Below are 25,643 nucleotides of genomic sequence, written 5' to 3' on the forward strand. Positions count from 1 at the left end.
CCAGCCTGTTTCACACACCATGTGGTGGTGTCATGGCAGCCCAAGTTTGGAACAAGGTTCAAGCCAGGCCAGGCCTGGCCAACAAACCCAAATATCTAAACACCATGAACCATAACGTAATACAATAGAAAAGGCAAGACTAGAGCTCTGGGACTTCTTCAATCATTAGAGCTCACTTAAAGCAGTAAAACACACTTTCCTGCCAAGTACAAACAAAGGATTGCACCTACTGATCTATTCACTGACCTTATGAAATACCTCCTCAAAGGTTGGACGTCGCTCAGGGGCTTCACCCCAGCATTGCTTCATTACCTGGATGCACTCCAGAGGGGCCAACTCAGGGGCTATGTTTGGTCGGCACAGGGGAGGGGGCTTCTTGACTTTCTTTATGATTTCTGTGGCAAAGAGAAGAATGGGAAGCACGTTGTGAGATGCGTGGTCTTGGTGGGGACAAAGGACACGGACCTTTTCACCTGTCACTTGCTTGCTCCTTCAGCCATCACCATTATTCCTCACCACACACCGGCTGCGTCAAATGCACTGGGAGGTTTCTGCTTTCCTCTGCCAGGAGTATTTCAGAGGATTTAAAAAAGAAGAGATTCATCTGTCTTCTTGTCCCTGGAGAACCAGGTTATGAGCAATAAAGGGGCTGGGTGGGGGAAGGTTGTGTGACAGATGGATGTGTGACCCTGCAGGCTTGTGTTTAATGAAATTGCCTCTGACTCTCTCCATTGGGATCTGCAGTCTTCTAAAGGAGCAGAGGCTTATGGCCAAGCCTGGACAGGAAGGATACCAGCCTCTGACATCTCATCGTTAACTGGGAACCAGTACATAGGAGGCCAATGGGAATGGAGACAAGTGGAAAGTATTTTAAGAGGGAGAGTTTGGGTTCAAAACAATGTCTGGGAAGTGACTTCCTATCCGGAGGTCAAATAAGACCAATAAGGAACTAGGCTTGGGCTTGCAGACTCTGAGAAGTCAGCCCTTGGATCTGTGGTTTTTAAATAAAACAGCCCTACAGTGAAGGAGCAGAGCTGCAGGTTTTGCTGACAGCCAAAGCACGGACAGGGGAGTGTGATGTCTGAACCCAACCCCAACTTCAATTTTGGTATTTCTTAGTAAGGACATCCTGGAAGAAATGTGGGGTTTTTTGTTTCACCCAAAGTGATTGCGTTTGAAGGTTTCATCTTGTGTAGTGCAGAGCAGTCATCTGGAGTGAAAACCACTCTCTTTCTGGCAGGAGCCCTTCATTTCCACAGCTGTTACTGTGAGTACCCAAAGCTCTTCAGTGTTGACAGTTTACTTTAAAGCTCTTTGGCTCATCCCAAGGATTTCCACCAAATGAATTAAACAAAGCACCTGGGCCAAATATTTCCAGGGGCAGCCAAGGGGAAACGCCTTCCCCAGACGGTTTTAAAGTTCACGCCACAAGTGAAAGCTCCTTGAGGGTTAGGATGGAATGAGCAGAAATCCATCATTTCATCGGATGAGGAAACTGAGTTGCACTACATGCAACATCTGCTGGAGGTTCCCCATGGGAGCTAGGTAGGGGGACACCTGATAATTACATCATAGGCTACATCATAGGTCCAGCTCTGAATTGCTGAGCGGGTTACATCATAATCATCATTGTCATTACATTGTTCCAGCAGCTTGGGGCTCAAATGGGTCAGAGCCCCATTTTTTTTGGGCATTGAACTGGCAGATACTGTCAACATGGTTTGAACTAATGAAAGTTTCACCATGAGCAGTTTCTAAGGAGTTCACCTATTTGATATTTCTGATACGAGCCACTTTAGATATAAGTCAGGGGGGTCAGGATGCCTCACTTTGATCGCTGCTGATGAGAGAACCTCTTTAAATGGGGAAGAAATTAGGGAAAAATAGATGGCCAGATGGACAAAACAGGATGCTAGTGAGGGGTCCAGCAAAAAACCTCAGCCCCCATGACGTACAAAAATGGGCCAATGAGTGGGAAGCAAAGGAGTTTCCAAGCTATAGGAAATTCTGCTGTCAGATTTCACCACACACTGTGACAAAAAGTCAAATTTTGGACAGGAAACTGGAGATGTGGCAGTGATCTGACTCTCAGCCAGCTTGGAAACATCTTGGGGGGAACACAGAGCCTCAGCCCTGTTGATAGCAGTGATGAGTCACATACAGCGGCTGAGATCAGAACTACATATTTTGATGTTTATTATGGATGTTTTGTTGAAAATAGCCTTTTGTCACCGAGAAAGGTCATGACATTGGAATATTATTTCCATACTAACTTTTTACCCTGGGGGCTTGGCCAGACCCTTTATGAGCACTCTGTGTAAAACCTTAAAAATGTACTGAAACAGTTGCCTACCTTCAGCAGAGAGTTCTGACATGCAGTATGGTGGACCCCGAACAACCACTTCCTGTAGGATGATTGCAAAGCTGTAAATGTCCCCTTTGAAAGTGCCTTTTCTGCACATGTCCGGGTCCCTCAGTAACTCAGGAGCCGTCCAGAGCAATTCTAAAAAATTCAAGATCATCCTGCTTCTTACACTTGAGTTCAGACTATTGCAAATTAAGTGCTTAAATAAACATTTCATTTCAGCTATTTGAGGAAAGGTTGGAACATACTTCATTATTTACTAGATCAAGTCTTTTATTCTTGTGATGTGTTAGAAATGTTAAACTTCCATCCTGAAAAAAAAATCTGAATTTTCCAAGTTTCACTCTACCTTTTAAAAAAATGTTGCTCTACCAACAATTCATATCCTATAGCACCAGCCCTGAACTTCAACATAAGAAGTCTTCTCACTGTTGCCAAAAGCTTTAACACCCATTGTTTTTTTCGGAAAATGTCACTCAGACAAAATGTTGGTACTGAAGCCTGGATTTCTCGTTACTGTTGTTCTTTCACAAAGCAACAGTTAATAAAATATTTTCTGTAGATCTTCTTAAATGAAAGTAGTTTCCGTGAAAGCAGTTTGTGTCAGTCTGAATCATGATCGGTCTTTATAATCCAATACTTCAAGTAATGAAAGACACAGTTGTAAAACATCAAGAGCCTCAAAGCCTCATCAAGAAATGAATCTTCTTCAAACCGGGATATTGTTACCCTGGTAACTGTTTATTCTGAGTAATGGGAACAAGGAACATTTCAACCACTGCAATATATATCACTTTTGTAAGGGAGGAGAAGAACTTCTGCCTTATTTGAGACACTGGAAATCTGTAGGAATCAAATCCAGTGAGAGAGGGATCAAAACACGACATACTACTTGAAACCAGGTTTGAAGAATAAACTGGGATACCAGAGGAATCCTAAGGCAGTGGCCAGGTGAATGAAATCCCATCAAACTCCAAACCTGGTCCCATGAGATGCTGTCCCTAAGTGGTGGGAGTGTCATGTGTCAGCCTTTGGTCCTTGGTGTGTAGAGGACCTATTTCAAAGACACCTGTATCATCGTGTGTTTCAGGTGGTTTAGTATCACAAAAAAAGGCATTTGGGTTAACCTATAACTTCAAATATAGGGTTGGGGCTAAAGATGTAAAGCCAATTCCACCAGTCACAGAAATTCAGGTTTGATCACATTTCAGGGGCACTTAAATCCTTCTCCAACTACAACAAGCTTAAGTTCTGTCACTGCTTACAACAAAATCTTTTTTCCTTACCCTGACTCTCTGCTATTCACTCCACTTTCAGGAAGTCTGAAAAAACTTTTCTTATCCTTTCCTGTAACGATGCATTGTGCACAGGGAACTAGATGTTGTAAGACTGAGCACATAAATCTTTACATGGCCACTGGCCTGCAACTGCAACAGGACAAGCATCTTTTAAATCAATGGACAAATATTTAAAAAAAAACATTTCCTTATGGCACCTACCTTCTGGGGGTGGCTGAACATACGGGCATTTCTGTGCTTCTAAGAGCTCGTTATAACCATAGTCAGTGATCTTCAGCACGAACCGGCCATCCACAACACAGTTACGAGACTTGAGACGTCCATGGGCGAAATCTCGGTGATGCAAATATCTAATTCCCTATGAAATACAGAAAAGATTGAGGCTGTTCCTTAAGAATTATATTACCTGTCAGCAGACACGAAGCGAAACTGTCCCACTGAATAGCATCAAATGCAGCATTGACTCTCTGTGAAACGCATTGCTGATCAACTCAAGAAACTATGTGAAAAGTTCAGAAATGGATTAGGAACAAGAATTGGGCTATCTGCACCCTAAAGTAACAGCCAGATGCCTTCCTCTATAGCCCTAGGACACACTTCACTCAGAAGTTGTACTTTTAGACAAGGTGGACACAAGTGAGGACAGGCTGAGAGAGTTCGGGGTGTTCAGCCTGGAGAAGAGAAGGCTCCTGGGAGACCTTATTGTGGTCTTCCAGTACGTAAAAGGGGCACAGAAGAGATGGGGAGGGATCTTCCAGTATGTAAAAGGGGCACAGAAGAGATGGGGAGGGACTCTACATGAGGGAGAGGAGTGATAGGATGAGGGATAATGGTTTTAATCATGAGGAAGAGGAATGATAGGACAAGGGATAATGGTTTTAAACTGGAAGAGGGGAAATTTAAATGAGATTTCAGGAAGAAATTCTTTGCTGTGAGGGTGGTGAGACACTGGAACAGGTTGCCCAGGAAAGCTGTGGCTGCCCCATCCCTTGAAGGCCAGGCTCGATGGGTCTTTGAGCAACCTGGTCTGTGGGAGGTGTCTCTGCCCAGGGCAGGGGGGTTGGAACTGGATGGTCTTTAAGGTCCCTTCCAACTCAAACCATTCTATGATTCTAAGTGGTACCCAACAGTTAGCTCAAGGGAAGCTGTTAAGAGCTGGATGCCCTTACCCAGCTCCATCAAGGAGGATCAGAAGCTGGATCTGATCAGAAGAGGGGACCTGATTAATGCTTATAAGTACTTAAAGGGAGGTTAAGAGCTGGATGTCCTTACCCAGCTCCCCCAAGGAGGATCAGAAGGTGGATCCTGATCAGAAGGGGGGATCTGATTAATGCTTATAAGTACTTAAAGGGAGGGTGTCAAGAGGATGGGACCAGTCTTTTTTCAGTGGTGCCCAGGGATAGGACAAGAGGAAATGGGCACAGACTTGAACATAAGAAGTTCCACATGATTCTATGATTCTATGAGGAGGAACAGACTGCCCAGAGAGGTGGTGGAGTCTCCTTCTCTGGAGATATTCAAACCCCACCTGGACACGTTCCTGTGCAACCTGCTCTAGGTGGATCTGCTTTGGCAGGGGGTTGGACTAGATGATCTCCAGAGGTCCCTTCCAACCCCATGTGAATCTGTGATTCTGTGATTATGTGACCATGGTCTGTAAGAATGGTTCTGGCAGTCTGTCCTCTGTAGGCCACCTGTCCCAGATCGGTAGTTCACCATTAAAGGGACGAAAACTCTTGGGACATTATTGGAAGGGTGTGAACACTCTTCAAAAGTGACCATACGTGTGGCCATCCTGTGACAGGGGGTGGCTACAGTTTGGTTCTATACTGGATGCATTTATAACTTATGACAAGAAAGGACCTCTGGAAAGTAAGAATTTGTCTTTGTTCTAGGTGATCAGTTCTAGCCTAATGCATAGTTTTAATCTCTCATCCTGCTGAGTGGAGTTAGCCCTTTTACCCTGAATAGTGCTTCTCTCAGATGGTAAAAAATCAGGAATAAGAGGCCTGTGTATACCAATATAATTACTTTCACATTGGTTTTCCCCACATTACTATAAAAATCCCTAAGTCCTGGATGCAATAGCAATGTCAATATAAAAGTCATATGCAGGCCATGCCTCAGCAGGAGCAATGGATTTACTTTAATTAGATCCATCACGAGAGAGGACTTGAACATCCAATCCAGTTTCATGTCTTCATTTCTCAGCAAGTCCTCCAGGCTTCCTCGGGAGCAGTACTCCGTCACTATGGCAAAGATGCCACAGTCAGAGAAAAAGCCCAGGAACAGATTCACATTTTCGTGACGCAGATCTTTCATCTGAAACAAGACAGTGAATCACAGCGAGACCAAGTCAGCCAGACATCTGCTCAGCAGCTTCTTTATATCATTAGGTGTCCTTAACATTCCCGTACTCCCAAACAGTTCTTTCACACAAGGATGGGGAAGCCAACAAAGTCTTTGCTGCTTACTTTCAGCTATCCCACACTCTTTTTAAAACTTTGCTTTTCTTAGGCTATCCGTTCAGACAGAGAAAGCAAAATAGGAAAAGCAAATTGAACAGTATTTTTTTTTACTTTAGACAAGCTAGATCGGATCTTTCACTGGGACAAAATGGCTTTGTGGGGGTAAATCGAGTTCAGCATATGGAGTCTTGCTCCAGCTCTGGTCTGATCTGGAAAGCAATACCCTGCCTGGAGGATCCAAAGTCATCCATCAATAATGGCTTTGGAGACATGCCCTGGTAAATGTATTACACTTATAGGCATAAAAATGCCACTCCTATGTTAGCAGTAGCTGCCAACAACTAACGGGCTTGAATTTGGAAAATACATGTGTTTGCTTGTCATTTAGTAATAGTAACAAAATGGAAGACTAAAAGTAAAGTTCTGACATGCATCTTAGCTGGAGACACAAAGCAAATCCTGGAGAACTGCACAACCATGTCTGTGCCATGCTGTCAACAAATAACACATGAAAATAGCTCCCAGTGCACCCTCCTGCCCTGACGCAGGCAGGGATGATCTCCTCCAGACCACTCTGCCTTTCTAGATCAGGCCACTTAGAGGACTCACTGTACATTCAGTGTCACATTGGCTTTGAAGTGTCAGGTCCAGGCTGGGGTTTTTCCAGCTCTTGACTCCAATACACAGGTAATTGGTAAGTTTACCAGATGCAACCATGCATGGTCCATCCCAATAGATTTCACTGGGCAAGACTCATTGACAGCCCACACGGGTCATTGGTAAGTTTGCCATTGGTAAGTTTGCTAGATGCAACCGTGCATGGTCCATCCCAACAGATTTCACTGGGCAAGACTCATTGACAGCCATGATCAACAGCAGACAAAGAGAATCAAAATACCCTGCAGCCACAAATGTCCCCCGAGCAGTCTTCCCTCCACATCCCCAGCCATCCCCTGTGCCTACCTTCCTCAAGATGCTGGTGGAGCTTTGCCGCAGATTGTGGACCGCTCCCGTCTCAAATTTTTTCAGCCACACCCAGTCTCCCTGTCCACAACACAGGTGGGTGAATGACAGAGCAAGTCTCTGAGCAACAGCTAACATTGGGACCTAGGTCTGAATTCCAGATCCTTGACTTGGAAGGTTGCTGGGGATTTTAAATGTTCTTGGCAGTAAATTCTTTCTATATTGCACCCAAATAAGAATATCCACAGGGAACCCTCAAAAAATGGAGTGGGGCAGGACCTTCACTTGGATCAGAACTTCATACTTGGAAGGTGTATTAGTATCTGACAAAAAATGATAAATTGATTAAAAAGGAAAGTAATTCTGCCCAGAGCTTTTCTCTGGCATTAATGATCCAGTTGATTTTGCTCCTTTTCAGGAAAAATTGCCAAGCCATTTTTTCAAAAAAGTGTTTAGGAGAGAGCTGAGGGATGGCATGAGTTTTCTTGGCCATTGCCTCTGCTTAAACTCCATACAGTCCTATTTGCACACAGGAAGTTTGACAGCTTTTATTTTGTGTATTTGCATGCTGTCTTGTAGGAAAGGTCCTTATTAGACCTGTCATTACCTAAAGGCTCTCTCTTTTAAGAAAGGTACTTCATGGTCTCTTTAGGACATCTCTAATAGGGACCAGACCTGGCAACACTACATAGGGATGTCAGATACCACCATCCAACGTAACTCCAAGTGTTGGAGTGAGGGTTGGGGTAGAGTCACCTTAAGCACTGATAGATCCATGCTTGGGAGTAACTTAATTTCAGCCTCAGATTCCACCAACATTCATATCCTGGGACCTACAGTACTGCAGCCCAGGACTTTCTCCACTTGAGCAGCTCAGTGGACTGAGGCAGTGTGAGAAGGCTGCATGAGGTCCCTACCTACCTCATACAAAGCCACGTTGGAGGTTTCATGGGTGGCAGCTGTGCTTTTCAAGGAAAACGAGCGGGTTACAGATTTCAAGCTTCTGCCATCTGCTGCTACGCTGTTTGCATCTGTCAGACTGTCCAAGGTCAGTCTCTAGAAGACAAGGAAAGAAGGTGCAAGACTGTTACCACCTCTGGGTGTAAACCTCCACTCCAGCTGTGCCCATAAGTTTCACCCATGCTAGCAACCTCCCAAACCTGCCAAACTTCTCATCTCATTTCTAAAAGGCTCAGGACGTTGACCCTGTATAATACCTTGGAACACTGCAGCAGCACTTCAGGTGATGGAAATGCCATGGCTCAGGGGATACAGGTGTTTCTTTGAGCAGGGCACTGTGAAGTGTCTCCTCTGGCATAGACAAGAAGTCTGTACCTGTGCTGGTGACCTGGGCAAAGCAATTGCCCCACAGCAGTTCGTATCCTTGGCATGTTCCTTGAGTATGTCTCTGGTCTGTGCCAAATAAAGCTCTCTCAGGAGATCCCCAGCTCTGGACAGGAGCCAGCACAGGACCAAATCCCAATCGGTAGTTTGGATGCAGACACTTTATTTTAGAGGGTAAGACCATTTAGCTCTATGGATGTGAACTATGCTATGTCATCCAACCTCAAGGACAAAGAATAAGCCCTGGCTGTTACAATAAACACAACCAAGGGTACTATTTTGCATGATCACAGCAGCTTTGACACTGCATGTGCATCCAATCTGAGACTCAAAAACACTCAGCATATGCGAAATTTTCTGATATGCAGGGGAAAATGAGACATGGAGAAGTGAAAGACCTTCCCTTCGTGGGTATTAAAATACCACACAGTAGACCTGTCTCTCTCTGAGTGTCCCACCAGATTACTTTCACAAGTGGAAGGACTTACCTTTTTATGTAGCTCTGGGTTGATAAAGACAAGGTCATCCAAGGTCAGTATTATCTTGTTAGGTCCCTTGAAGAGCTGGCTGTTCAAGATACTATGCCTGTGGGATTTGGAGAGTCATGGTTATAACTTTTAGGTAGGTAACCAGTTTACACCACCTTCGAGTCTCCCACACCTGGCTTCCCTGCGTTATTAGGAAAGTGCAGCATGTGTTTGTGTGGCAGTAGATGGACATGGGTGCAAGCAGTAGACAAACCATGATGTCCTGACTTGGACTGAAATCCCCTGAGTCCAACAGCAAGGGTTACCAAATTCTCAGACAACAAAAGCTATGATCTCTAAGGGTCTCCTCACAAATAGATGTCTTGAGTCGATCTGGTTACAAATATGAATTGGATATCTATGTAACACATACTTACTTTGGCTTGAGTTTCTTTTTCATATCCCCAGTGATCCTCCGTTAGGAGACACTAATAGGTTTTATTAGACCAGCCAATCTGCTGGTGGGCAAACAGCTCTCAGGCACACCAGCCTTTCTTAGGGACTGAAACCCAACCATGGATAATTATAAAAGTTGCCTGGACACAAGTCACCATCAAAGTGTACTGTGGGTGGATCTCCATGTTGTAGCATGGTGCAGTACAAAGCACATAGCAAGATACCACCTTGGAATAGAGGAAAAAGCTGTGGGGAATGAGCAGTTTGGTGTCCATGGCATAGTGCAATGCAGAGTGGAGGTCTTGGAAGCAGTATTGCTGAGCCAGTGCTGTTCCTCTCGGTCAGGACTAATTAGAACAAGAAGAGTGTGCTGATTTAGATCTACTTCTTCCAGGACCTAAGCCAGATGGGACATCTATCACACACTGTGTAACACAGGATAAATGTGCTTCTGGCATCTTCACAGGATGCTGCCGTCCATTTTCTAAGAGTTGACTCTCTGCACTCCCTGACAGGCTACCAGATTTGCAGAATTGCCAGGAGCGAGAGAAAATTCAGTATAGTCATCAGACCAGCAAAGACACTATCTGTTGCTTGACTACATCCTGCTACTTGTCCAGCTTCTCTTGAATTTGCAAGGCAGAAGAGATGACAAGTCCCACTGTCAAGGACACGGGACAGTACAAACAAGCTTGTGTCCACTTTGTGTAAATCAATATGAAACATTCCAGGATTTGATTGTTAGTTTTCAGCTGAGATTCATCTGACATAGATACCCACCACATGACCATTTTTGGGCCTCAGGGAAGAGGCAGAAGTCTCATCCCATCACTTTGAACGCAGTCTTTCAATGGACATCAAGGTCTAACACTGAGCACAAAGCACAATGTATCTATTAGAAAGTCAAGAACTCATGAAGCAGGAACAGAGAAGAAAAAGAAAGGCTCCTTCACTTCCCTCAGTGTCCCTTTTTTTGTTTAATGAATTTTGTTCACACTACAGCAGACATCTCATCTGCATACACCTAAGACTTTGCGTGATGAGATGGGCCATAGGGTGCCTTTTGCTAACTGTATTGTAGCAGGAATCTACTTCACAAAATATTCATAGATCACCACAATTTCCACTGCATGTACCACTCCAGGCATTACACAAGAGCACAGACAGCTTTTTGGAGTCCAGAGGGAGCCTTGGTCATAATCACCTGAGATGATTTTTTATAATCTTTCTGTAACCACTTGTCCCAAGCCACCCAACTCATCTGCATGCAAAAATCTTGTTACTTAGGTACTTGACCTGCCCTCCTGACAACCTTGGTGGGTCAGTCCCACCCTCTCCCCCAGGCATGGAGGAAATCACCCCTCTGCTGAAAGCAAAGCATGGAAGAGAGGAGTGACTGATTTAAAGCCATGCAGCAGATCCCTGGCAGAGCTAAGACCAGAGCTCCCACGTTTGAACTCAGACCAGGCTGTGGTTTAAATTTAGTTCCAGACGTGCCCCTCCCTAACATAAATCATTGTCTGAGTCATGGTAGACTTTTTTCTTTTCCCTTGCAGATGGCCATACATCTCCACTCATGACTGAGCCTTCCCAAGCAGTCTGGCACTTGTGGAACAGCTTACAAGTAGAGTAGGCAGTAAGATTGTCTTTTATTTACGTAATTGTGGAAGCTGGTGGCCAAGGAATAGAGCAGGGCTTTGAAGTGTGGGTGGATGGAGGCAACCTCCTCAATGCCTGCAATTATAAGGTATCAGAAGCAGCTGTGTGTTATAGGCAGGGGAACTGTTTGGGGTGTCGCTTGCTGGGTGGCTTTATATCATCTGGGTTTGGAGGGATGATTCAGGAGTGGAGAGAAAACATGTTTGGGGATGATTTGCGAGACAAAGCTGGATGGGAAAATCCAGAAACTCTGCTCTGCTGAATTCATTGCTCTAATTTCAGTCACGCACCATGTAGACATCAATAATGTGAGAGAGATAACTCCAGGGGCCAGTTTGGAGCAGATTACCTTAGGTTATGGCCATAGTGTCCTTGACAAAGGCTACCCAGAGGTCTTGGACCAACCTGTCCATGCTGGCTCATGTCCACCTTCGATATAGATTTGGGACACAAGTGTAGCCTATGCAATTGTTGGAAACTGTCCCTTCCCCACCAGAATATTTCATTTGCTCCAAAAACCCCATGCTCAGACCAATCTATATGACCAAGAAGGTGGACTCTAGTTCAAAACAGGGAGTGAATCAGCTTGGTAATAAAGAGGTATCCTAATTAATTGCTCTGAACCCTCTCCAGAAGATATTCTGTCTCTCCATCTCTTTAGTACAGGGAGGACATAAAGAGGGTGAGCCTAGTTGCTTCACTGGAAACATGATTATAGGGACAGAAATCCAGGAAAGAATAATCTCGAATAAGAAAAAAAGACATTTAACATGTCAGTCCTCTCAATCTCCAATCCTATGTTCTTAAAGCAGATTCCTGTCTTTGGTTTGTAAGGCCGAACCCTCTCCAGAAGATATTCTATCTCTCCATCTCTTTAGTACATGGAGGACATAAAGAAGGTGAGCCTGGCTGCTTCATTGGAAACATGATTATAGGGACAGAAATCCAGGAAAGAATAATCTCGAATAAGAAAAAAAGACATTTAACATGTCAGTACCCTCAGCCTCCAATCCTATGTTCTCAAAGCAGATTCCTGTCTTTGGTTTGTAAGGCACACTTTGCAATTGCAAAGCATCAGTCACCTTCCTAATGCTTCAGAGACATCATCCAGCTCATCCTTCCAGCAACAGGCTGCAATGTTCTTCCAAACCTGGATGGGATTGAGAGTAAAATGGCTCCTTCTGAGACCACAGAACCAATGCCTCAGTGCTCAAACCGCTACCACTTCATAAAGTGAAGAGATATGTGGATGGAGAGCAGAGGCATTCTTCTAAACCTGGATGGGATTGAGGGCTCCTTCTAAGACCGCAGAACCAATGCCCGCAGTGCTCAAATCACTACCACTTCATAAAGTGAAGAGATATGTGGATGGAGAGCAGAGGCCCCAATTAAACCTGCTATGAGTTCACAAGGTCCCAACTGCTGGTTAAAACAGAAGTCTCCCACAGAAGCGAAAGGTGGCTCCAGATCTAATACGTACTGCGATTCTCACCTGATGAGAGAAGCCAGGCCCACAGCACAAAGCACCAGGGCAAATATCAGCATTGCTCCCAAAATCATGACTTTAGGTTCAATCCCTGCATGAAGAGGGGAAAAGAATCAGTGAATTAGGAAATCACTGTGATTTGGTCAAAAACATTGAAAATATCAGTATCAGACCATTAGACTGCAAAGGCAAATATTCAACCAGGAGAATGCTACAGTTCAATTTTTATGTGATGTTAATTTGTGAATAGACAAATACTTACTGGCTTTATTTACATGAGACTGCAACTACTTTAATTATTTATTTCCATGCACTTTTTTTTTCTTCTACCAGATCTAGAACCCTGGTTTAGTGGAAAAATATTTTTTTTTCTTCAAGTAAACGAAGACTGGACTTGGAGGGAGGAATTAAGTTTTAGAATCAGCTTTCGCCAAGTTCGTAACTTTTGAACATTTGACCCTCTTCTCTCCAGGAACTGAAACACTGAAAAAGCTTTAACATGTGGTACCAAACTGACGGCCAGCGTGAGTCACCAGCCCATCTGGGATTTTTCATTCCCTGCTACATATTTCTAAGACTGAAAAGAGCAGAAGAGGAGGAGGGGAAGGCTGATGTCTTCTTCAATGGGCCCATCAACAGAAAATGCTGGAGACATACTTTGCTCGTGAAGGTCTTTGTTAGAGAGCTAAGGGAAGCTGACATGAGTGTATGAAATAAATTCCAGTGGGAAGTGTTTGCTATGTCTGTCTCTTCTGTCTTCTGTTTACTTCTATTTTATTCTGTCTGTGTTCAAAGATCCTTGAGCACAAACAAGCATAGAGAAACTTGGGTTTATAAAAGGTTCATGGCTCTAAGTCATTCTTGCATCTAAATCACAGGCCTTTTTGCAAGCACTGAGACTTAGATCTTCCCAGTGAAAGATGCAGGAATTTTTGAAAATTAGTGTTCTTTTTAGGAATAGACAGAGCATTTTAGCTGAAATTTTCCTGCTGGGTTTGGACTTACTTTCTGCTTCAGCCCAGGACTCCAGTCCCTGATTGTCCTCATGCATACAGTGGAACAAGTTGCCCAGAGAGGTGGGAGATGCCCCATAGCTGGAAACATTCAAGGTCAGGTTGGATGGGGCTTTGAGCAACCTGATCGACTTACTGAAAGGTGTTCCTGCCCATGGCAGGGGGTTGGAATTGGGTGACCTTTAAAGGTTACTTCCAACCCTAACCTGTTTATGATTCTACAGCTCTATGATTCTGTATAAGTCACTCCACTTTTGTGCTCCAGCCTGGAACTAACCCTGTACACCTCCATCTGACAAGAAATCCGGGCACAGTAGAGTCAATACTTCACACCCATTTCTCCACCTTGCAGACAGTGTGGTTCTAGACCAAGGTTTCACTCCACCAAAGTGCAGTTGAGACACAGCCAGCTATCTTCAGGCAGTGCTCACCATGAATACTGGATTAAGTAAGGCCACAGCAACCTGGCCTGGAGGCCAGGGTTTGTTCTTCATGCAAAAACAGTCAGAGTGCTGAGGTTTCTGTAAGAGCAGGTGACAGCAACCCAATCTTCATCCGTAGGAGGCAAGGGAACTGCCAAGGATGTGTCTCCCTCCAGAAGGGTGAATGTAAAGCCAGAGCCTTGTGAAGCCCATGCAGGTCTTCAGCAACACTAAATCCAAGGAAAAGGAGGGACTAGATCCATTTGGAGGCAGACTTGCAGGAGACCTAGTGCTCTGGACCTCTGGACACTTGCTGGGAAATTTGTTACTGAAGGCAGAATGAGCTTTGAATAGCCCAGTCATAGGCTGCACGGGCAAAGGAGAAAATGCTTCCTGAACAAACCAGTGATGAAGTGTAGGGATATGAGGCAGCAGGTCGAGGGAGGTTATCCTGCCCCTCTACTCTGCCCTAGTGAGACACCATCTGGAATACTGTGTCCAGTTCGGGACTCCCCAGTTCAAGGGAACTGCTGGAGAGGGTACAGCAAAGGGCCACAAAGATGATTAAGGGCCTGGAGCATCTCTCCTACAAGGAGAGGCTGGGGGGCCTGGGTCTTTTTAGTCTTGAGAAGAGAAGACTTAGGGGGAAACTAATCAATGCTTACAAATACTTAAAGGGAGAGTGCCAAGAGTACGGGGCTGGTCTTTTTTCAGTGGTGCCCAATGACAGGACAAGAGGAAATGGGCATAAACTTGAGTATAAGAAGTTCCACCTAAACGTGAGGAGGAACTTCTTTACTGTGAGAGTGGTAGAGCACTGGAACAAGCTGCCCAGAGAGGTGGTAGAGTCTCCTTCTCTGGAGACATTCAAAACCCACCTGGACACGTTCCTGTGCAACCTCCTATAGGTAGACCGTCTCTGGCGGGGAATTGAACTAGATGATCTCCAGAGGTCCCTTCCAATCCCATATGATTCTGCGATTCTATGATTATATGGAAGTCTCATCTCACATCTCTGAATGATCTTCTAACATTTTCAGGGAGAATCTGTAACCCAGACCACAATGTGATAGGAATAAGGTGGAGTCTGTTAATGCTCTCTTCTGTGTTCAATCAGGGATCTATTTTTTTTTACTGGAGCTGACTCCTAAGCTTCCTCAGGTAGCCCCCAGGGACCCTGCTCTGAAAAAATCTCCTTTGAGAAAGAGCCTCAGAGAAATTCTTTTGCTTATTAACATTGTATTTTACAACCTACAAGTGCTTGACCATACTTTAGAGGACTCTAAGGCATCGTGGAACTTGAACATGGTACCAGAAAACTGAGGAATTGCAGAGGGTCCCTCCCTGATCACGCTCTTTGCTCAAAGTATGGGCACTGTTACCCGTTATGACATGAGGACTCTTCCACGGCTGGAAAACATCCAAATCCAATTTCATTTAGTGAAACAACATCAGATAAGCAGAGAGCAAGAGCTGGTTGGAGCACAAAATTCACTGGAGTGAACAAGAGACAGTAAAAAGACAAGAGAAGTGGAAAATAAACACCCAGATAAACAAACCCTAAGGAATAGGAGATAGTGAAAGCAATACCAAAGACCAGAGCACTCATGTCACAGATGGATGGGCTATTGCAGAGATGATGCAAAGCCTTGAGAAAGCTCAACCAGAGCTTTATAACTAATCAGAAATGAAAGCAAGGTTATCATGAGCTCATGGGAAAGAGCAAACTTACAGCATACTTGAGGGGACTTGTGGGATTGTGTTAAACTCATTAGGGGATGCTTTAAGAGGACTAGGGGAGTATATGAAACTTCTTATGGGATGTTTAGAAGAAGGGAAAAAATGGGCACAGGGAGGGATGGGGGTGAGTTGGGGAGGCTCAAGCGTGGGAAACTGGAGAGGATGGGGATGCTGGTCACGCATAAGCATGTTGTGCATTTTTCCAACCAAACCCTCCACCTGATCATGACAATCTGTCCTCCCTTCTTCTTAACCCCTATTCCTGATTTCTTTTTTCTTGGCTAAGTGTTGTCTCTGTCTGTATGCGGCTTCATATCAACCTAACCAACAAGTAAGATAAGAAGTCCTGGAGCCTGCAACCCATGAGAGACCACAAGTCTGGAGACCATCTCCTGTGGAGACCAGACGGTCTGAGAGCTTGTTATGGGGGAATTACAGGTCTGGGCCACCTACCAGAGGATGCACTTGTGTGTGCACAGGAGCTGAGGTTATAAGATCTGGTAGTAAGAAAAGAACAGGAACATAAGAACATGGAACAGGTTGTTTGTGTTGTGTTGTCCCATGTTTTGGCAATGCTGGTTGTGGGCAGTGGTGCCTGTAAACACACATTAGTGTGCTGGTGACTGGCTGTGTCTACATTCTATGTGTGTGTGTGTGCACATGTACTGGGAGCACCCACTCAGCCCTGCTCCTGATGGACCTCGAAGTGTTCCATGCCCCATCCCTGGAGGTGTTCAAGGCCAGGTTGGATGAGGCTTTGAACACCCGGGTCCAGGGGAAGGTGTCCCTGCCCATGGCAGGGGGCTTGGAACTGGATGGTCTCTAAGGTCCATTCCAACTCTAACCATTCTATGAATCCTGACCTGGGGTCAGGAACCACAGCAGCCTAGCAGCTTCACATCCAACACTTTTCCAACCCTAACTCCATGAAAAAGCCAGACTGAGGCCTGAATTTAATTCTAGTAATAAAATTCAGTGGAACCACAGCAGCCTGGCAGCTTCACATCCAACACCTTTCCAACCCTAACTCCATAAAAAAGCCAGACTGAGCCCTGAATTTAATTCTAGTAATAAAATTCAGTATCTGAAATATTAGTAATAATAATAATATACTGCTTCACTGACAAATGCCTAGAGATTTATGCTTTTGTAAAGGTGTGAACATAAAATCTGATCTCTCTAAAAATCAGTGGGATTTTTCCAGGGACTGCAATGGGATGCTAAATTGCTCTGCTGTTCCTAATGGCAGTGCAAAATTAGATATATGATAGCATTATATTTGTCTCTTCTATAGCTTGCCAGCTGCTGTAAGATCAGTATATCCCCAATTTCCATGGAGTGTCACTGATTTAAACCAGCTATAGCTGAGCCAAGGGGAATGTTTTTCTCAGCTGTTGAATGAAATATTCTGTAGATGTGGTTAATTTCGTCTGTTTAAGTCATATCCTGGAGCAGCAGGAGTAAATGCTTGGTAGTATAAGTAAATATGTCAAGTGGGGGCTAAGTATCCTACCCTGAGATTTTGGCTTCCCTGTGGACTTTAAAACTGCACCACAGTTGCCTCAAATTAAAAACATTAAGTAAAACCAGTGCCCAGTCTCAGAAACCTGGGAAGCAGCACAGATACCTCTGTCCCCAAGTCTTCAATTACCACCTCTGTTGTCTACAGTAACTCAAATTATTTTGAGTAATGATTATTATCTTTTCTTGATGAGGTGAGCTCTGATGATCCTTAAAGCTGCAGAGCTAACTGGGTAAAGAAGCTGGGGTTAACTAGGAGAGGTGGTGAGAACATCTGCTGCATCTTCAACGCAAATCCTCTTAGTGCCCTGTCCCTCAGAAGGACAGGGACACAGTACTGGCTGGAGCCTCTGGCATTTATTGATCACTATCAAAATAGGCAAATGTTGACTGTTAGACCTGGAAAACTCTTTCCAGCACACAATAGTGACAACAACCTTATTGACCAAAAAAGCAATAAGAGAGTCTTGTGGATCAATACTGGGATCTCTGTATAGCACTCCCATTACGAACAGCCTGATGCTTAAGTGATGATGCTCCTTGTTTGTTGTGTGGGTGTCTATTTTTGTCAGTTAGGTTGACAGTTGGACAAGATGATCTTTAAGGTCCCTTCCAACCTAGAAGATTCTGTGATTCTATGATTCTGTGATATTTATATGAATTTCTTGAGTTTGGAGTTTTCTTTTCGGGGTGCTCTCTCCTGGAGTAAGAGAAAAGATGAAATATTTAAGAAGCATGGAGACCAAATGGCATTTGGTCCTGTATTGTTTCTTTCTTACCTCCAGCACAGACAACATCTGGATCAAACCAACAGCTGGAGTCTGGCTTGGGTGGAGCTCCGCTGGGAAAGTGGATGGCCTGGCCCAGGGACTTCAGAGAGTCTGAAGACATGTCTAGCAAGTGGGTTGGGAAGAGCTGGTTCCCACCACCATCTGTGTCCAGTATCACGTAGTTGCTCAGCCCTTTCCCACAGTTGTCCGTCTCTACCCAGTGACTAAATCCAGGGAAACTGAAGTTCTTTGTGTGCTCAGCTATGTTAGTTCCAGAGATTCTGACTCCTTTCCTCCGAGCGCTGTGTATAGCCATTGCCATGAAGTAAACGGCATCGTAGATTGTTCCAAAAAGTGGAGAAACCTAAAAATACAAGAGAAATTGAGGTCAGGATATACTGCTGCCAACTTGTGGTTTGAGACCTGTGACAAAAGATGTCCTACTGAGCTGTGTATAGCCATTGCCATGAAGTAAACGGCATCGTAGATTGTTCCAAAAAGTGGAGAAACCTAAAAATACAAGAGAAATTGAGGTCAGGATATACTGCTGCCAACTTGTGGTTTGAGACCTGTGACAAAAGATGTCCCACTGGCTAAGCTGTAAACTCAAGAACAGAGACACCTGAGCATTCAGGCTCACAGAGTAATGGGTTTGAAGAATCTTAGGTTGAAGGTAGCTCTGGATCAACCCGATATGTGTGTGACTTTGAATATCTGTCTTTTCTTATGGACGCTTCCCAAAATACAATTTAAAAATGTTTTTAAAACCATGTAAAATTTCTTTATGGTGGGAAGAGCAAACACTCTGAGCCTGATGTTCATCTGGCATTTTATCACAGCAGGACTCAAAACACTGCGCTAAAACTCCTTCCACAAATAGAAGATCAAAGCCAGAGGGTCACCTCCCTAGCCAGGTGGGGAAAATGTCATGCCCAAAGGATCTGTTCTCTCTATCAGGACATTGTTTATTCCTACGACGTAAAAGCCACAATGCAGAGCCACAGCAAGCTCCTTCTCTGTGGTACCAGAGCTTTTTCTCTGTGTATTGCTCCTTTCTGTGCCAGACTTGACTTAGGAACCTATAACTGAACACACACACCCCTAAAATCACCCACGGAGTCTTTTGCAATCACATAGTCATTCACAGTTGGTAGGTGAAGAGAGATTATAGCCATGCACTCATAATAAAATGAGGTGTGCTGTCAGGAGCCACAGCATCCCATCTGCACTTGCAATGAAGAACCCACACTCATTATAGTTAATCTGGGCTCTCATTATAATAATGGGAAATAAATGGATGCTTTCAGGGCATGATTCATCTCCTCCTAAAGCAGACATCCCTGCAGCTCTGATAAATCATGACTTAAAAGTACTTATATTTTTGAAAGATCATAGTGAGATTTGAAGATTAGTTCATCTGAATTCTGCATCTCTTTGCCAGTTTGGCAGATTCCCCAATTTTTCTTGCAGTGTTTCGAAGGTCACAACTGACTTGAGTTTTTTATAGGCTACTGGTGACTGTTAGAGAATTGTGCTGACAAAGAATAACTTCGACTATGGTGTTGAAAAGAATAATGCAACAATGATACTAAGCATTTCCCTCTAGAAGCATCCAGTATTTTGCTTGTCTGTCACATGCCCTCAAATTCTCAGGCATGTGGACATCTTATTCTGATGCCTTAAAAACTCCATGGACTTTATCCACCTTGGGAGACACCTCTTCAGCTTGGGCCTACTGCAGTTAGTATGTAGCAAATCAAATCTGAGAGCCTCAGAGAAAACTTACTTCTCTTGAATATACATTAGAAATTAGGAAAAAATTCTTTGCTGTGAGGGTGGTGAGACACTGGCCCAGGTTGCCCAGAGAAGCTGTGGATGCCCCCTTCTTGGAACTGTTCAAGGCCAGGCTGGATGGGACTTTGAGCAACCTGGTCTGGTGGGAGGTGTCCCTGCCCATGGCAGGGGGATGGAACTAGATGATCTTTAAGGTCCCTTCCAACCCAAACCATTCTATGGTTCTATGAATTCCCAGCATGGTCCTGCAGTTGTACTAACCGAGTAAGATGGTCATATATTCAGGAGAAACATCCTTTCCAAACGAATGCAGACCACATTCAACTTTCACCAGATTTTTCTCAATATGTCTCTCAAGCAATATAACTATTGATTGTGTCATGTCAAGGAAAAACTAGAGTGAAAAAGTATTAAGGTCCCTTCCAACTCTAACCATTCTGTGATTCTATAATACTTGCCTGTGTGGCTTCCAAATCCCCAGCGATTTCACCACTCTCTTTAGCTTCCCTGAATGCTTCATAGAAAGTCCTTTCTCCAGATGCCAGTGTTACAGTGAGCACAGCATCGTACGCTTCCCGGAGTTTGCTGTTATTGTCAAAGACATTGAATGAGTTGTTTTGGTAAGGAAGACTGTACAGCAAAGTGTCGTATGGAACGAAGACGTATCTTCCATCTGCTAGTCCCATTTCCAGAGCTTTTGTGAGTAAGGTGGCCTGTTCCTCCCCTCCAATGAGCACAGAATGCATGCACAGGAGTATAACTGAAACACAAGGATTGCAGCGTTGTTAATCCATGCGGGGTTTTCAGCACAAAATAGTTCCCTCCCACCAATAAAAGAGCTGTCTGAACTGCTGTGTCAGGTCAGACCCTAATGGTCCCCCACCGGTGTGGTGTTCTGAGGAAGCTGGGAGCTACAATCGTTTTGTTCAACCTCTGGAGGTCTGCAACATCTGTCAAAGGAGGCCATGAGCATTACCCATTCCTGGAGCCATACAGAAGGAGGAGCAGAGAGAAATTTTGACACAAGTGAGGCAGAGGCCAACATGATGGGAAGACATGGTCCTGCGCTGCCATCAGCTGAGAGATGTGAACTTTCCTTTTGTGTGCCCTGAGCTGACAGACACCACACAGGCGTTGGCAGTGCCCCATCTACCCATTCAGCCTGTCACCATATATTTTATGTTGAGCACTGTGTGATGTTTCAACATCGGTCCATGCTTGGTCATCCCAGAGTCTGCGTCTTTGCCCTCAAATTGCCATGGGGCCAATGTCCCCAAGTTTGGTGAGGAGATCTGGAACACAGGTGTATCTGTTTAGCAAGCTTTCCATGGTGCTCACTGGCCCCTCAAAAAAAGAAGCACTCCTTATATTTCATGCAAGACAGCATTGCAAAACTCAATCAGTGAGAGGAGCAAAGTGTGGCAACGATAGGAAGAAAGGGTGCAACCAGGTACCACCTGCTACTAAACCAGGAGACAGCAAGGCATCTACAGTAGCTGTGGTCTCTCCTTAGGAGAAAAAATAACCTTGGCTAAGTAGAAACTGAACTGAACAGGAACATTTTCAGGTTTCTTAATTGCAGGAAAGAAATAGAATTGCAATAAAGAAATAGGTACTCGGCAGTGATTCATCCCATACTATAGCAGAGAGCTTAAGCTGGTGAGATGAATCTTACGAGAAGCAGCTGAGAGAGATGGGGGTGTTCCATCCTCCATTCTCCTGGAGAAAAGGAGGCTGAGGGGAGACCTTATCACTTCCTACAACTACCTGAAAAAAAAAGGTTGTAGCAAGGAGGGCATTGGTCTTTTCTCCCAAGTAACAGGTGACAGGACAAGAAGAAATGGCCTCAGGTTGCACCAGGGGAGGTTTAGGATGGATATTACAAAAATATTCTTCACGAAAAGAGTTATCAGGCATTGGAACAGGCTGCCCAGGGAGGTGGTGGAGTCACCATCCCTGGAAATATTTAGAAGCTGGACAGACATGGTGCTGAGGGACATGGTCTAGTGGTGGTTTTGTCAGTCTTATGTTGATGGTTGGACTTGATGATCTTAAAGGTCCCCTCCAACGACAACAATTCTATGATTCTATGGTTCTAATCATGTTTAAAGACGAACTGGTTCTCTCCATTGATTATGAAAGGAGCCCATCATTTGTAACTCACATGGAGAGCTGTGATGGCAATGAGATGAACCCACATAAGGTGGGTTTGGTCTTAAGCATAGATTTGAGCATTGATAAAGCTCCAAGTTAGACTTGCTGCCATTTTTAGTCTTTGGCAAAAAAGTCAAAGTCTTAGCAAAAATGCATCCTCATGGATGCATTCACAGGGCTGACTGCAGAGTTGTACATCCAAGACCAGAGCTCCATCACAGATTTCCTAACAAGACTCTGAACCAGAAAAACATAACTTTTCCCCCACATTTCCCCAAAAGATAAAAGTTCATTCTTTATTTCATGCTGTACATCAACAAACATCCTTCCACTGCTTTAGTATGTAGCATATAACGCTGTTTTTCACTTCCACTACCTTCACTGAACACAGGTAGCAAAAACACAGCATCAAAGCACGAGATTTTTGATAATCCATAATCCAAAACACTATAAATTTAATACCTTGTATAAATCCCTCTTTACACTTGACAGGGTCAAGCACAGACACCTGTCTACTAAATATTATTTTTTCAGACAAGCTATACCCAATCTTTCATGTTGTAGAAGACTATTTTTCCCTATGTCCACCATATACAAAATATCCAGCATTCTTTTACATGAAGCCCTGGCTCCATTGGGGTCAGAGATGAAATTCTGCTTCACTTAAATGACTTCAAAAATCTCATTCTCTGAATTATGCCTATTGGATAACAATGCAGTCCTACCCTGGAGAAAATTTAAGAAAAAAAAAAAAAAAGAATGAGACTCAAAGCACTTACTTTTAATGCCAACAACTGCTTTAATCTCATTCCAGGTGTCTTCAATGCCTTTTTCTCCTTTACGCACAGATGTAACAATTCCCACAGGAAGCCCCTGGTTCCTGAGTGCACTCGCTAACTTGTTGGCTGTGTTCATCCAAATATCCTCATTGGAAGCAATGATGCCAACGTGAGCCCAGTTAAAATATTTCATTATTGTAAACAAAACTCGGGTCGGAGAGGGCAGTGTCCTTGCAAATGTAGGGTGGTGGATGGTGGAATCCAGTTTATAATTGATGCACATCCATGAGAAGATGGCTTTATTCCAGTTTTCCCCTAAAAGTGTAGCCACCTCACAGAAGCCAGGGTTCAGAGGGCCTATGAAAGCTGAGGAAAGCTTTCCAAAGTCAATGAATCTAACCAGAGCTCTTGACGTCTCACATTCTTCTTGCAGGACCACATAATCCAGCCTGTGGCCAAGATCTAGTGAAGGATCTTTGCTTATTCGTTCCAGTGCTAACCTGGCAGCCACGTGGGGAAAGGCTTTGGAGAAGAAGGGGTCACAGTTCCAGGGGCCAAGCAGTCCAATTTTAAAAACAGAACAATGTCCTGGAGAGGAAAGTAGGATTATTCCCAATAGCAGCCACCAGAGAGCCTGGAAAAATGTCTTGAATGAATTTCCAGCGTTGAACTGATGCAATCTAATGCGCCTTGACAGCACCCAGAACAAGCTCTTAGGACACAGTAGGAGAAATGACATTGTTTTACAGGTGGGTAGATCTGCGCCGAGTTCTTCAGAAAGCCCAGGCAGTCCGTTACCAGCCACTGGAAGAAAAGTAGATTAGCTTTGCCTTCCTGTATACGTATCTGTTCAGTGTGTGTAGGTACAGCTGAGTCAGCCCAAATTACGCAACGGTTCTCGAGGACCAAGCCCATGAGGTGCCAAAACCCTGCAGAGACATGTGGACACGCACCACACCGGCCACCGCATCACACAGAAGAGCGTTCAACTGGTGTCATAGTCCTCAAATGGGCACCTATATAAACCTTTTTGAATGTTTTGCAGTGTATTCTGAAAGCAGGCAGCGAAGAGTGAGTCTCCTTTGTTTGCACCAGTAAACACAACCTGTGGATGCACTGCGTTTTGGGTTCTTCAGAAGGATAAGAAGGGTGGTGAGACACTGGAACAGGTTGCCCAGGGAAGTTGTGGCTGCCCCATCCCTGGAAGTGTTCAAGGCCAGGCTGGATGGGGCCTTGAGCAACCTGCTCTAGTGGGAGGTGTCCCTGCCCATGGCAGGGGGGTTGGAACTCGATGATCTTTGAGGTCCCTTCCAACCCTAACCATTCTATGATTCTATGATTCTATGATAATTCCCAAATCACCCAGAGAAACACGTATATAAGAAAATAAAAAGGTGAAACGCGCTAAAAATCAGCAACTTTAGCTGATCCAAAATCCTCAGTGAGTTTTGAATAGGAATCAGAGCCCCCACAAACATAAATATACGCACACATATATAGACCCATATATACATATACTTAGAGATACATATGTATGTGCATATGATTTAAAAACTTGCTGAAAGGGTTTTTCAAGGACAACTCATGGCAGACTCTCTTAAACCTGGCAAAAGGAAAGGTGGATAAACAGGTAATCACAAGAGGAGGGAAAAGGAGGATTATGATTTGAATTTAGATAAAGAACTGTTAAATAACTGCCAGGGCAAAAGCTTTGTGTTCACTCTTGGCTTAAAATATTCTTGGTTAAAGAGGAGGCGGCATAGGTTTTTTGGGAATAACAACATCACCCTTCACAGCCAGACACAGAAATTGCAAACCCACAACAGTCTCCCCACCATCTGCAGTGTCACCCCGGGGCTTAGAAAATTTGCTGATCTGGGCAGGTTTGGGCTCTAAAAATAGCAGGCCCCTTACACCAGCTTACCTGTTCATTACTGGAGAAGTATTTTTATCCTGGATCCTCAGCCACTGAGACACGCAACACAGAGCACTGCAATGCAGTGAGTGCTGTAAATGCACCCGCAGGTCCTCTAGCCTGATGGAGAGAGACCTCCAGAAGGAGCCACCCACCAACAGAACAGCTTCTCACCAGTGGCAGTGGCTATCCTTGGGCGGGGGTCCCTCCTCAAGGATAGGTGATGCATGGTCAGCCTCCCCTGCAAGTGCACTTGGGTGTCCACCTCCTTCAGCTTCTTGCTTGCATAGGCCACTCCAACTGGGTGGGTGCTCTGGGACCCTTCACGGCGTGTCAAAAGCTTCCTGTGTCCCTTTTGGTGAGGGCCATCCTTCTCCTCCAAGGTTTCATGACTTGGGACGCATTCTCCCAAGCCCTTAGTTCCTCAATGAAGGTCTTGCAGAGCTCCAAGGCTGCCTCACTCTGAACTGCCTCAGTGCGCAGACATACTCCTATCTAACTTAGTAATTGTAGGGATGGCACCTTAAAGCTCTGCCCTTGGATTAGTGGGATTTAGCTCCTGGGATCTGCCCCTGCGTAACAGCTCCTTAAGTCTCTCTGTGCCGCAGCAGGGATAGCTCCTCTTCTGCCCTGTAAGCAGCAGAGACAAGAGCTATTTTAGGTTTGGGGTAAGCAGAATATTTGATTTCAGGCTTTACCATGCTACTGATGTGTTACGTTTCCCTTTTCCCTGTTTCTTCCTTGTACCCATCGTGACTGACATAGAGATTTTTACACTTGCATCAAAGTCTTGGTTATTTCCCTGGGTCCTCTAGGTATCTCCCTACATCTGAGCTCTCCCACAACCCTCTCCACTCTCCCAGACACCTTCCTTCCCCAGTGGACCTGGCAATAAAACTGTCATCCTGGAAAGACCTCAAATGTCTCCACACCTGTCCTAGCGAGGAAGGTCCTTGCAATAATTTAGCTGAGGTCACAGAACCAGTGCTTGTGGTCTAGATGGAACCATTTATAATTCAAAGCTTTAGC

At 44.6% G+C, this 25,643-nt stretch overlaps 1 protein-coding gene across 1 annotated transcript in view; it reads right to left on the reverse strand.

Annotated features, from left to right (window-relative positions):
* The window catches only part of GUCY2F (guanylate cyclase 2F, retinal), a 64,505-nt gene extending 39,140 nt beyond the window's left edge, over nucleotides 1-25,365 (reverse strand). Inside the window, exons 1-12 of the mRNA XM_014960608.1 lie at nucleotides 25,313-25,365; nucleotides 22,700-23,388; nucleotides 20,225-20,526; nucleotides 17,982-18,336; nucleotides 12,513-12,597; nucleotides 8,927-9,023; nucleotides 8,016-8,150; nucleotides 7,095-7,175; nucleotides 5,809-5,985; nucleotides 3,865-4,021; nucleotides 2,354-2,503; nucleotides 247-395 (exon numbers count right to left, since the gene is read on the reverse strand). Of these exons, the coding sequence (XP_014816094.1) occupies nucleotides 247-395; nucleotides 2,354-2,503; nucleotides 3,865-4,021; nucleotides 5,809-5,985; nucleotides 7,095-7,175; nucleotides 8,016-8,150; nucleotides 8,927-9,023; nucleotides 12,513-12,597; nucleotides 17,982-18,336; nucleotides 20,225-20,526; nucleotides 22,700-23,388; nucleotides 25,313-25,365 (2,430 nt within the window). The remainder of the gene's footprint in view (nucleotides 1-246; nucleotides 396-2,353; nucleotides 2,504-3,864; nucleotides 4,022-5,808; nucleotides 5,986-7,094; nucleotides 7,176-8,015; nucleotides 8,151-8,926; nucleotides 9,024-12,512; nucleotides 12,598-17,981; nucleotides 18,337-20,224; nucleotides 20,527-22,699; nucleotides 23,389-25,312) is intronic.
* Between the last annotated feature and the right edge of the window lie 278 nt (nucleotides 25,366-25,643).

The sequence above is a fragment of the Calidris pugnax genome, unplaced genomic scaffold, assembly GCF_001431845.1.
Source record: "Calidris pugnax isolate Ruff unplaced genomic scaffold, ASM143184v1 scaffold270, whole genome shotgun sequence".
Classification (NCBI taxonomy): domain Eukaryota; kingdom Metazoa; phylum Chordata; class Aves; order Charadriiformes; family Scolopacidae; genus Calidris; species Calidris pugnax.